The sequence below is a fragment of the Monopterus albus genome, unplaced genomic scaffold, assembly GCF_001952655.1.
Source record: "Monopterus albus unplaced genomic scaffold, M_albus_1.0 scaffold5.1, whole genome shotgun sequence".
Classification (NCBI taxonomy): domain Eukaryota; kingdom Metazoa; phylum Chordata; class Actinopteri; order Synbranchiformes; family Synbranchidae; genus Monopterus; species Monopterus albus.
This window is the reverse complement of record NW_018127885.1, coordinates 2043329-2057011: the sequence shown is the minus strand read 5'-3', so window position 1 is coordinate 2057011 and position 13683 is coordinate 2043329. Positions and strand designations below refer to the sequence as shown.

The 13683-nt window shown below is 42.3% G+C and overlaps 1 protein-coding gene across 5 annotated transcripts in view; it reads right to left on the bottom strand.

Moving 5' to 3' along the window:
• Positions 1–300: 300 nt before the first annotated feature.
• The window catches only part of frmd5a (FERM domain containing 5a), a 47160-nt gene continuing 33777 nt past the window's right edge, over positions 301–13683 (bottom strand). The window contains exons 2-15 of one of the 5 annotated variants that reach the window (XM_020611336.1): positions 13325–13429; positions 12690–12732; positions 12359–12449; positions 10413–10510; positions 9547–9670; positions 8500–8587; positions 8277–8365; positions 7536–7599; positions 7324–7415; positions 6394–6468; positions 5448–5516; positions 5152–5258; positions 1599–1951; positions 301–1419 (exon numbers count right to left, since the gene is read on the bottom strand). In XM_020611336.1, coding sequence (XP_020466992.1) covers positions 1372–1419; positions 1599–1951; positions 5152–5258; positions 5448–5516; positions 6394–6468; positions 7324–7415; positions 7536–7599; positions 8277–8365; positions 8500–8587; positions 9547–9670; positions 10413–10510; positions 12359–12449; positions 12690–12732; positions 13325–13429 — 1446 coding nt within the window. In that variant the 3' untranslated portion in view covers positions 301–1371. Of the gene's footprint in view, positions 1952–5151; positions 5259–5447; positions 5517–6393; positions 6469–7323; positions 7416–7535; positions 7600–8276; positions 8366–8499; positions 8588–9546; positions 9671–10412; positions 10511–12358; positions 12450–12689; positions 12733–13324; positions 13430–13683 lie in introns of all 5 variants that reach the window. The other 4 variants (XM_020611303.1, XM_020611311.1, XM_020611319.1 and 1 more) reach the window with 4 other exon arrangements.

Sequence of the window (13683 nt, the reverse complement as noted above, 5' to 3'; positions counted from 1 at the left end):
TGTTATGTGTGGTGGTATAATGATATCTCCTGATTGTATTCTATACAAATACAGAATGTAAAATGATCATTAAAGTTGCACATACATAGAAGGCTGATTCACTGCTGGTGGTGTGATGAGAAATGTGATCAGCAGTCTTGAGTGAATCTGGATTAAAAACACTGTTCTTTTAGGCCCCACCCCACCCACTCCACATTTCCATGAATGCTTCTAACCTTACTTGAAATACAGCACTAAAAAAGGTTAAATTTAATCTTTGATAACAAAATATCATTTCAGCTCTGTTAAAATATACATGGAAAACCTGTCAATATATATTAGGAAACAAACTAATTTGTACAAAAAGTACATCATTACTCTTATTCTAATTATAATAATATAGTATGATACATAAGCCTAACAGCAAGTTTGATATGAAACCAAAACAAATCAAACTTTTCATACAAAGAAATAATTGAAATTCATCGAATTTCAACTTGATATAAAAATGCAAATCAAATTAATTTGGGAACAACCAAACTGAACAATGACCACTTACTTATTAAAACCATATGAACATTGCACAGCTATCTAGGCTATTATCTATTGGTGCCAGCGAGTCTTTTCTTGTGATGAATATTTCTCTAACTGCATTTGACACTACCAGGTCACATAAGATTATTGGTACTAGTTACTTTACTGTATCCTTATAAAACATTAGAGAAACAGCTTTGAGCTTCACCAGGTTACTTTGTACAGTACACCATGGTATACTAAAGTATAATGGTGTCAAAAGACAATCCACAAAATTCAAACTGCCAACACGGCATTTGGTAATCAGCCTGTCTGTTCTGTTGATACCAGGCCTGTCGACTTTAACTTAACACACTTCCCTCTTTTAATGACAAAAATCGTCCCTGATTGCTGTCCACCATCTCTTCCCTTTTCTTATGCAAATATACTGTATGTTTAAAAATAATAAATGAAGGCGAAATTAATCTGTTGCAATAAAATCTCTGATTCCCGTGAAATTCATCTGTTCTTTTTTTCCCCTGTTAAATTTTTTTTCTTTTGTGTTATTTGAAAAAATAAAATACCTGAAATGGCTTGAAATAAAAAATAAAGTTGCAAAAAAATGTCTTCTGGCTTTGTAGGAAAAAAGAAGATGAAAATGAGCAAAAACAACAAGATGGTTGTTAACTCGAGGTGGAGGAGAAGAAGAGATATCCTGGCCCAGTGTTACCTGGAGTGGTCCAAGCTATGTGTCTGCAGGAGGATGATGGGAGAAGGGTTCACAGTTGGGATGAGGTTGCCCTCCATCACGCCATCGTCCTTGCCGTCTTCTCAAACCCCCGAACAGGATTATGAACTCTACAACCTCACTGTCACTTGTTAATGAGCAACTCGCCCACCCAGCGGAGCTTGCAGGCAAACCACCGCCTGAGGGGACAAAAGTATTCATAATGGAACTGCTCAAATTCTGGGGTCTGGCGGATATCACGTAAAAATGCTATGTCAAGGTCTGACTCAGTGAGGATGATGAGGAGAAGGAGCAAGACAAAGAGGAGTCCAATGGTCACGAGGAGCAAACGGAGGACACTTAGGACAAACTTATTCACCTGTTCCACTTCGCTGAGGGCTGAGTCACCCTCTGCACCCTCCTGTGCAGATCTACCGTCTGCACCAAAATCACCCACCTCCCTCTGCGTAGGGGTGCCTGCTTCGGACTCCCTCTCCTCCTCGATGCTGCAGGGCGCGCCGTTGATCTGGCGTGAGACAGCCAGCTCCATGCTATGCTCGACTACCGGGGTGGGGAGGACGCTGTTGGAGGGGCTGTAGGCCTCATCCGAGATCACCGCCGTCCTCTCACTGGTGTCTGTGGCCTGACTCCGGGAGCGTGGTATAAAGCACTCGCCATGGGACACTGAACGCACTGGTGTAGAGTGGGCACTGTCACGTAGGGACTCCAGACCTGGAGGAGGGTTCAAATAGGAAGAGGGAAACAGAGGAGATTAAAGGAATATAAACACTTTATGGCATGGAAAAAGATTACCGACTTTATGTGGCGTTCATAGACATTATACTGGAGTTCTGGTTCTAGGTGCTGACAGGTTTCCTCAGCTGTTTGTCCAGCAGAGTTACAGGCTGCAGACGCAGTCTCCAACCCGAGAGTAGAAATCTGATCATGACGTCCCCAGAGTGAAACAGACGAGGAGAGTACTGTTATTGTACTGAATGCACATGAGGTAGAGGTTATATCACTGATCCCGCTTTGGATATTAATGTTAATCATATATATCCCTTCTTTTAAAACTTGTATAACTTATTCTTACAATAAAGGATAGGTTTATATTGTTTCAAGTCTGTCCTAAAAACAACAATAACATGCCCATATGTAGATTTTAAAAAGTTTTTGTTTGCTACTACGTTCCACTTGTCCATACTCGATGAGAAGACATCCCTTTCCAATGCGTTACTAAAGTAAGAGATGAGGGGCAGGCAAAACACAAACATGTTACACAGTTCAGCTGAAGATAATAGGAAACTTCCAGTCACCAAGAGGGTGTTTGTTAAAGCTACAGTGTTTTTAGTACAAAAATTTCCTCTTTGCAGTACTATACCTCCACCTATGAGTGTTGTTTTAAATTAGTCTTTAAAGAAAAGACACCTGTAAAAAACATATAATCAACCTGACGACATCACCATCGAACATTTCAGTCTTTCCAAAATGTAAAGGCAAACAAAAATCCTTCATCTAGGAATGAAATCTCTGGCTCAAATGTTCAATTACAGTAAATGTAACCTAATACTGTGATAAAGGGACATTTTAGGCAAAATGTGGTTATGAATAAATAATATAATAATAATAATAATAATAATAATACAGGAATGTGTTTTGGCTGATCCAGCTGATTAAACACCAGACAAATCAAGTTAATTCCTCAAACTGATACAAGAATCTTTTCGAATTTTAGAAAGAATCTTCTAAACATCCAACATAACTACTGACTTGCAAAAGTGCCTACAATGGCCTTAAACTGTAGATGTTAAAGTGGCAGTAACAGCAGAAGCAGTAAGGCAAAATCTGAGGTGGTAGACAAATTTATATTGTCTCAGAGCATATGTTGTCATATTGCCTAAACCTACTGTATCTAGAAACAGTCAACAATGCATTAAGAAAGTCCAGTACATGAGAGCCACTCTGCAGTGTGCATGTCAGTGAAGATGAGCTGTGGTTGAGCCCTTTGCTGACACATCCACATTCTCCAGAGTGCCAAAGCACTAAAATTACACTCCTGACTATAAGGAGAAGGGATTAAAATTCAGCTTTTGATAGGGACGCAAATCATGAAAAGGACTTTTTTTAAAACTGCAGAAAAAGTAGGATGAATTGCGTCCAGTTTCTAGGCCTCTGCTGACATTAAAAAGAAGACAGCAAAAATCTGGATGTGCATCAGCGCCCATCTTGACTCAGTGATGATCTGCCTGTAATGCTAAAGAACATTACTCCGTCCATGTAAAGCCCACTCCTGGCGAGCTCTGTGATGAGTTTACCTGGGCGGTCGCTGGGCTGAGCACAGGGCAGTGGAGTGCCAGGAAGGGGCGTTACACTGGCAGACTCCTGCTGCGCTGTCAGGGCAGGATACAGGGGCAGAACGCCCAGGGCCTTGCCCAGCATACGCGGCCCCAGGCTCAGCACACGGACCTTCACATCCCGGTAGCAGTGGTTGATCATACGTAGGTGGACGTTTACCCGGGTGGTGATGCGGATCAGACACTTCACCATGGCTGCAACCTGCACGTGTTTATCCTGTCCTTATGGTCCCTGTCCCGGAGTTCAGGCCACAGTCTCACTGTGTGTGGGTGCGTGTTAGGCTGAAGGGCTCTGCCTTAGCTGTCTTTTGCGGAGAAGAGTGTGTGAGGTGAAATGGCGGGTTTCTGCAGCAGCACTATGGCTGTCAGCATTGGCCTGGCTTGGTTTGGCCCCACCCAAGCCAGTGACATACAAGGAGTAGAAGACCTTGGCTATTTTCAGCTGAGGTATTATTGTCAGTATAAGACACCCAGTCAGCACACACCAAGGGCAGAGGCTGTTATGGCTCTCTTAAACTCAAAGCAAAAGATCCTCAGTACAAACAGAGTGTCTGCTACTGACCCATGTTTATCTAGAGTAAGTGTATGAAGAGTTAGAGAGTATAGAACTGAAAGGCAGGGCCAAAGGGTCTCACTGTCTGGTTTTACCTAGAGCGATCCATGACTGCATGCCTGCTGTGTCCATCTCACTAACAAAGGCACAGAGGCCACCTGTTCTGGGCCAGGAACCTGCAGGTGGGCTGGAGAAACGACTTTAGCTGCCGCTGTGTTGGTACAACAGACACACATAGTTCTGAAACACTGCACTTCAGTGCAGCAGGCTGACTGACACACACACCTGCAGCATGTCCCACCAGGGCAGTAAGCATGAACTGGGTCAGATGGATCTAGTAACAGCGTGTGTGTGTGTGTGTGTGTGTGTGTGTGTACGTGTTTTTCCTGCTATGTGGGGACTTCTTCCTGACTCCATACCAACTCATGAGGACCCATTTCACAGTGGGGACCTAAATTGAGGTCCCCATGGGCAAGAAATTGAATTTTAGGGTGGCAACATGTTTTAGGGTTAGGATGAGGTTAGGGTTAGGTTAAGGTTAGGGTCAGGGTTAGGGTTAGGCAAGTAGTGGTTCTGGTTAAGGTTAGGGTTAGTCTACAGGAAATGCATGTAAGTCAATGTAAAGTCCCCATGGACTACGAAACAAACTGTGTGTGTGTGAGAGAGAGAGAGAGAGAGAGAGAAAGAGAATGTATGCATATTTTCTCAAGAAAGGGAGAAGGTCTCACAAACAGGACTAATGTCTCCTAGATTCATTTAAAAATGTCAGTTTGTTGGTGCAATACCACATCATTTAAAGATAGAAACAGATATAAAAAGGGGAGCTAACCTGCTTCCTGAAAAACAATGAAAATATGCATTTCATGTTTCAGTGGGGGAGGTTTACATGAAAACAATGCCACGCTCACCATATGGCATCTAAAGAAAACAACTTCTTGCAAAAACACAGATTTGCCCCCAGCACTTCCAAGGCCACTTTGACATTTGCTGCTTGCTGAAGCATGAGGGTGAAGTTCAGTTCTTACCCTCCATGATAGATATGTGCACAGCTCTCCGACGCGTGCGTGGTACACTGCTGAGGCGAGGCCCATGCGTGATGGATGGACAACTTCTGCTGGGCACAAGGCCAGCCCTGCAGACACAAACACAGTCACAAATGCACCAATGTCACTGTACTGCGAGCGCAGATCACTCATACTGCAGTGAGTAGTTGCTGCTGATATAAAGACATCTACAGTAGCTTGGCGCCTAAAAATGGAGGAAAATGGAAACAAAAATCTGCTGGAGAACATTCTGACCTCTCCTGAGTTTACAACTCTACCTGTGTATTTCTGGAGGTTCACGTTTGATTTTGGCACTCTGCTCCATCACCTCTTTTGCCACTCGTCCACTGTTATAAAGCACAGAGACCATGCTCAGGATGAGTTTCACATACACACACACAACCAGGCAATCTGCTGTCACCTAATGCCATGAAAGCCATCACTGCAGTAGATGTGTACAGTATGAACATTATGATTGAATTAACCCAGCAAATTCAGCTGTGTAACTGAATTACCACCAGTCAGACAAATGCACATACAGACTTGCAGGTTTGCTCTTATTCAGCATTTACAGTAACTGGCTTGTGATGTCACTACATATACACGACTATGACCAGATAACTGTCATCCCTTTACTTTTGACTTTATATGAATAATTTCTTCTTAAAGGGGCAGTTCATTCTAATAAAAAAAAACTTGTATCTAACAATGCAGATATGTGCAGTCTTACCCAACTATGTCAACCAACTGTCCCTGATGGCCTCCACTCAGGGACTCCATATGGAAATGAGCTTTCAGCAGTATCTGTTGCAGTAAATGTGTGTGCATTGTACCTGCTAATTCTTTGAGATATGTACCGTACTGTTTGATGCTGTGAGCGCCACAAACAAAATCTGCACTGTATGAAGGTAGCAGCAGAAAACTGAGATGGATATCTCAAAATCTGCATGGTGATTGAGAAAATATCTTTTATGTATAATTTACACAGCTCATCGCATTAACATTGGTATCTTCAGGTTTACAGCAGTGACAAGGGGATAATGTGCCATGTGAAAAATCCTCTTCATTTCCCTTCTCTATCTCGAGGCGTCATTTCTATGCTTCAGACAACAGTGGGCTGACGATGCATCACAGAAGAGACCGTGTCTTCAAACAGCTCCCTCCACTTCCAGCAGTGTGCTCCCCTCCCTTCCACCAGTCATACTGCCTGGTCGTGTACTCTACCTGTAACGGAAACGGCTGCCCTTGAAGAACAGGTTGCTGCTGGACACCGTGCGAACCTGACTCGACTTCTCAAGCCTGATGGAAGGAAAACACAAAGAAAAATGAAGCCTATAAACAAATTCTACACTCTTTATTGCAGTATGATCACACATTTGAAGTGTGAATATATGTAATTTTTGCTTTTACAATCCAGAACAACGCAGGATGATGCCCTTCTATTAAATTATGCATGAACTCTGTGCTACATCCACATAGTCAGAACAACGCAGGATGATGCCCTTCTACTGTATTAAATTATGCATGAACTCGGTGCTACATCCACATAGGATTCAATATGTTTATATTGGCATAGTAAGTGAGACACCGTTACTGTTTCTTTTCCAGGAATATATGTGCTTCTCTGAAAGACACATCACATGACCCTCAGACTCTTTAGTACAGTAATGTCTTAGTAAGTAGATGGTTGATAAAATATGAGTCTGCTACTTCAGAGCCATCAAAAGGTTGCATCATATTAACTTCATCACCCCATCACATCCTTTATTGCCTGAGCCATCAGCTCGAATCATTACTGCACGCTCCCAGCCAGAGCTCATGCTTTTTTTTTAAATCTCCTATCTCAAGAGCAGAGGAGACCCACCCTTCTTCATCGCTGAAACAAGGAAGCCATATTTCAGGAGCGCCTAAGTGCTTGCAGGCTCATGCCAGTGCACACTCATTCATTAAAGGTCAGTGGTAACACACACCTCATTTTCCCGTGGACAAACAACCCGGAGGGAAGAACTTTTAAGGAGACTGAGGTACTGTAATGGTAACCTGCCCGACAGCACTCACAGATGTAGTGCACTTGACCACATCATGATGGAGAGATGAAGGGAAGAGACAGAATGATAGAATGAAATGATGGAAAGTGTTTATTTCTGAACTCACTTATAGAAAGCTTGGTTCTCCACTCCGCACTTCCAGAGGTGCTTGCATGCCTCCGGTGTGGGTGCAAAGTATGTCAGGATGATCTTTTTGTCCTGCACGTTGAAAATAAGAGACCGTGCAGGACAATAAAACAAACTGAGAAAGAAAAACACGCTCTACAGGCAGTGCCATTTGGACCGTTTCCCCCTACATCCAACACTTCATGCTCTCACCTCCTTCTGATTTGCATATATGTGAAATGTCTTGCCTTCGAACTTCAGTTTGGTCACCTCGTTCCTGCCAGGAGAGAGAGAGTGAAGACACAGTTACACAAACAACAAGTGGAAACGGAAAAAGCCACAGTCTCTTTAAATATTCATGACAAGTACTTCGAGATCACATAAACAGCCACTGAGCTGTGTCTGGCTGACAAAACAAATAACTGATAATGTTCCCTGCAGAGAGGAAACAGAGGATGGAGGACACCGGAGCATTGTCGAAGGCAAACAAACAACTTATATAAATACTGCAAACATAATGGGTCTGTCTTCATTATTGCTGGAGTAACCTTCTGAAAAACAAACAGACAAAATGAAAGATGTTAAACAGAAATGCATCATGTTGCATATTGTACATTTTCACTGGCAATAACCTTAAAGCATCTTGCACATCAGTAGGTGTCTGCTACCAGTAGAAGCTATTGGTATCAAGCTACTGGCCTGATTTACTAAGTAATGTCTGTGACTCCAGCTGGTGTAACCGGCCATCTGTGCACCTTGTAGTCTGCAGCTCTTGTGACAGGTAGAGGCAGATGGAGGGGGCTGTACAACCAGCTGCAATGCACATGCTGTTTCAGCGCTGTACATCTAGAGCCCCATATGTCAAATCGAGGCCTTGCCATACAGTGTTTGGCGAAGACTCGGGGAGTGTGCTGTCTTTGGCTCACAGAAAAGAAGGTTTCACATTGTGCTCACCATTTGAGAAAATGAACTCTCTTGTTTCCCTGAAGCACCACAAAACCAAAAGGCGTGAAGGCGAGGAAAGCTGGGTTCCCAGACACGTCCTGAAAACATGCATACATTTGAACATGAATAAATTAAATACACATTTTAGCGTTACAGTGTTCTATATGCAATTGGACAAAAATATTTTTAAAATGTTTGTGGTCTGAAAATTGTACAGCAGTGCTTGAACAACCTTGCACGGATGTGGATCAACACCATATGTTTCCAGCATCTGGGCCTTTTGGAGGAAATTTCGCTCTGATGTTTCAGGTGTCTGTCCACTGAGGGAGAGCAACAACACCACCAGACATTGATGTCAGTCTGAAACGTCTAAAATTCAACACTTCTGAAAAAGGTACAAATTAATTTCGAATGATGTGATGATACATTCATTTAGAGAGACTGCAAGAGGCAGACAGGGGTTACACCAAAACACATCAAACATTAATATAAGCTCAACCAAAGCAAAGTAAGAAAACATGGGAGATTTATTTATAAGCACCTATTGTTTAGCTTGGTTTGTTAGATTCACACTGCCAAATCAACATAAGGATTCATAGAGCAGCAGAGTTTATATGGTGGTGAAGAGGGAGTACACCACTAGGGGGCAGCAGAATTTCATGCTGTTCCACTTATACACCATCAAACCTAGACTTGGCTGATACCCTTCTACCTCTATTGTGTCTCGTTGTATCTAATTAAGAAGACATCTTTATTTTCTCCAGCCAGCACTAACCTTTAAGCTGCCTCTTCACATTCATATTAGAAATGATATAATATTGATGAATGAACTGCCAGAATCAGACGGATCAGTGTGTAAATGATAAGCTTTATCAGATCACCTGCTGTCCGTGAGAGTGGTGTGTTTATGTCTCTGTCCGTCTGCGCCATTTGATCACTATCATTCTTGACTGCTCTCCCAGTTAAAGCTGGAGCTAGAGCTCCTCATTAATAACTGAGTAAATAAAGGGGAGGCTATGACACAGTCTAACTGCGTTGTTTGAGGGGATAGTTGAGAAGAAAGTGCATTTTCTCGCTGTCTATGCAAACAGTCAACAATAATCTGTTCGGTCAAGCCAGTACAGACCAGTGGAGCCTCATTACCTGTACTATAGTCAAGTACATACAGTAAATGTCAGAAGAGGTCTGCTGTTTGTTTTGACTGTCAGGTGCTGAATGCAGGTATGTGGGACAGAGAGAGGCTAATAGTGGAGGTGTAGTTGTATATTAAGGCTCTCACATGAGCTCTGTCTTGTGTATTTCTGCAATCCGCCGCTCCAGCTTCTCTGAATGTTTAGGGAAAAACTGGAATTTGGAGCTGTAACCTTCTGGATGCTTCCCAGGGTCATAATCGCCAATCTCAGCTGGAGAAAAGGAAAAAAACAGTAAAAGTTAAATGTTAAACATATTCAAAAACAGAGTAAAAAAAAAGTCAAAAGTGATGGTGCTTTGTCAGTGCAGATGGGGGGGAAGATGCTCAGGATTATTTGTGTTCCTTCATGCCACTTTGCACTCCCTTAGATGACCCTGATGCTGATTCCCTCTCTCTGCAAGGAGGGACTGACCAGGCAGCCTATCTTTAATTCATCAGCGCCTCCTCCAGAGGACTTGCCTCCCCTGAATACTTTCTATGAAGTATGCCATCATACCTCATGTGTGTATTGTCTGCGTATGCATGTGTGGCAGATAAGATGCTAGATAACCACTTCAAAGTCTTTATAACTGAGCGTGGTATCTTGTTTATTAAAGACTGTACAAGCCCTTGCAGAGTTTATCATACAAATACAAAATACAAAATAGCATTCTTTTAGGGTCAGTGTCAGTATAGACAAATCACATCAGAGCGTGAAATACTTATACATAGTAAAGTGTAGATAAGGTTATGAGAAAATTAAAAAAAAACTGCAGGCATATTGTTTGAGGCATATTATACTGTTACATTCTCACTCTATCATCCAATAAAGCATCTTTCCACATAAAAGTCTGTTTGCTTGCTTGCAACATTTATCAGCCTTGTGAACTACATGGTCTGGTAAAACAGAGGTCGTGAGCACAGTGTGAAGCAAAGAGTGGTGCCAGTGGTTTGCATCTGTCACATTCCATTACCTTGAAGTATGTAGGCAGCCAGGGTGGCTGCATCCGAGGTTTTGCAGAGGAGCCGGCCGTGGTAGAGGTCTCTCTTGATTTGCAGGAAGACAAGGTATCTATACAGAAAAGGACAAAAATCACATCTGGTGGTCTGACAGGTCTGCTTACAGGAATACTAATGATATTCATAATTACCACTCATACAGTTACACTCCTCTGTGAAAACACAAAAGGACTAAACCAACAAGAAAATACAAGAACAGGGCAGCAAAACAACAGATCGGATCAACCTCAAAGGCTGCAGAGTTCACGTTCCCTGTGGGTGGTTTGAATATTTCTTTTTCATTTAGCTTTTGGGGAAAGGAGGCTAGGAAGGCCCAGGGGGGAAAGCTGATATGGACGCTGGACTTCTCTTGAAGCCTCCAGCCTAGTTTCATCCTCACCCAACCAATCAGCTCCTGAAGCATGAAATTCAGTCTGAAATGTCTGAAGCACCCATCAGGATGGTGGTGATGATGACAATTGTTATCAACTTTCTTATTGTTATTACTGTCATTTTTATTATTAAAGATGAGGACACATTCAGTGGCATTCTTGTAAATTAAACACCCATCTCCCTTTATCTATGCCATTTCCACAAAGGCTAATAATGCTTCCTGTAAGGAGATGTAAAAAGCTGCTTATGGCAGTTACACTGCAGCAGGTTCAACATACAGTAGTTTACTACTTTACTTATGTTTTCCACCTCCTCTATGGTCATCGGGTTTGGGTAGTAACAAATGGAAAAAGACTGCAAATACAAGCCACCAAAATGAGTTTCCTCCTTAGGGTGGAACCCTTATAGCTAGATTAGGAAGCTTGTTGCTCCTTTCAGGTTCAGACATCTGATCAGAATGCAGCCTGGGCACCCTCCATTCCAGATTTTCCAGGCACATCCAAATGGTAGAAGACAATGGGCAGGACCCAGAGCACAGTGAAGAGATTATATGGCACATCTCATATAGGGCTCTCACAACCAACAACAAGTGGCAGAGAATGGAAACGAGTAAAACTAAAAACCATAACAAAAGCACAGTTGCACATAATAAATGTGAATAATTGCTGAGTTCCATTTAGGTGTTACAGCTGTACGGTGCATGGTGGCTCAGTGTCACAGTGTCACTGCTTAATGGGAGACTTGAATAAAACAACCAGTCGTCATTAATGTTATTAATAACACTTGGAGTAATATTTTTATATGGCGTTGACGTACTGTCCAAATAATCCCTGAATAATAAGACAGAAGGCAGCGCACACTGAATGAACTTCACCCCCTCTCCCTCTCTGTGGTCTGCACTGAGCTCTGCCCTCTCCACTCTCATCATTATGCATCTGTCCTGCTCTGCCCCACGGCCCAGCCTTTAGCTCTCCCTCCTTTTCATGTTTACTATTAATCAGCACCCTCTGCCCCCTGTCTCCTCTGTCCGCTCTGTTCATTATGTACGCTCTACATGTGGTGCACATTTATCTGATTACACTGTGGAGAGTGAATGGACTCTTCTCCCTCTGCTCAGCGATGAATACACTTTTCTATAAATGAATAAGATGAAAATATTACAAGACCCCATTTACGAAGACTTACCATAGGACAAATGTGTGTATTAGAACACAAAAATCTTACGTTCCTCCCATTGTCCTTTAAGAAAGCTTTTACATCCCTCTCTACTTCACAACTCCTCTTGCAGATTGTTCTGTGTAATATTTATCATTATGTTTTAGGAATGATGTCTGCTATGTCAAAACAGTTAGAGTAGAGCACAATCCGTATTATTGGAAAATGTGTAAGCAAAAACAAAAGCCAAGCACAGCTGCTCTTCACTGTTTTATGAAAGGATGGATTTCTCTCCATGAAAAATCGGCCTTCCTTCCATTTTGTTCAAGTGAAATAAAGGTAAGCTGTATTTTCGGGGGGAGGGGGGTCATACCGCAGGTCATACCGAGTGATTTCCTCCTTGAGAGCAGCGGGATCAGGAGGGTAGAACTTGACTCTCAGACACATGGTGAACGGTGGCTGAGCTGGAGGAAACAAACAGAACATTAAAGAAATGGATGGGGATCCTGTGACAGTAAGAGATCAAACACTTAGAGGAAGATTGAAGGAGACATAAGAACTGGTTTGAGACTTGGATACAGGAAAGTTTATTCTTGTGAACTGACAGATTAAATGCCTGGTGCCAAACAAGAATACTCTAATACTGAAAAGCTTAAATAAATGACCAATCAGTTATCGACACAGCATAAACTCCAGGTACTTACATTTCATTTGCTTTGCAATTGATTTTGTGAATTCCAACCAGTGCTATATTAGAGAGAAACACAGACAAATGTAAATAATTTAATGTCACAAAAACATCCTGGCTGTGTAATCCACACCTCAGATCATTCAGCTGACACTTAGACTATCAGTTGCCATGATGTTCAGCTGTTACTCATGACAGCTTTCAGGGGGCAACCTGTTCATGCCACACACCGTGTTACAGCAGCACAGCTTGAACACTGCAATATAGCAAGGTGTTTATAATTTCTGTTATGAAGTCATCAAATATTTCAGGTACATAAGTTCATACAGCTCTGTGCCACATGACAGCAGAGGTTTCTTGAGACATTTTTGAAGCAGAAGGTCCGATTAAACAACAGGTTTCGACTCGGTTGTGAGCTCCAGCTGCTTGTGACAGTTACATGGGCTCTGTGTCTATGGCAAGACAGATTTTTCATTCTCTTTGTAATCAGATTGTCTCTCCATCTTTCTCCCAGGTTGCCTCCTCGCAAACCTGACGCACCTGCCTCAGGACAAATGTTCATGAGTGACAGCGTGGGAGATGCTGCATCAGCAGGACTGGGCTCTTGTCTGCGGGACAACAACGTGATCTGTAATACACACACATACTCACCCGCTGTTTGTCTGGATCAACATATCTGATACCAAAATAATCCCTCTCGAGCAAGTTGAGGTGGTGGCAGATGAGGTCAAACAGATACTGTCCCTTCGCATCCCGCTGTAACACAACAGAAGAAAAACGAAAATCCAGCAAGCTCACAACAACAGATCACAAACGTATTTTAACATATAGGCAACAGATGATTCAACAAAGAAAGGGACAGTCCTGAGTTGCAACATGACAAATGATATTTGCTAACAGAATATGCTACAATGTGCTTTTTCTAAACTCTGCAAAAGAAATCTCAGATTTATCCAATATATGATGCCTGGGCATCATATATATATATATATATATATATATAGTCTTAT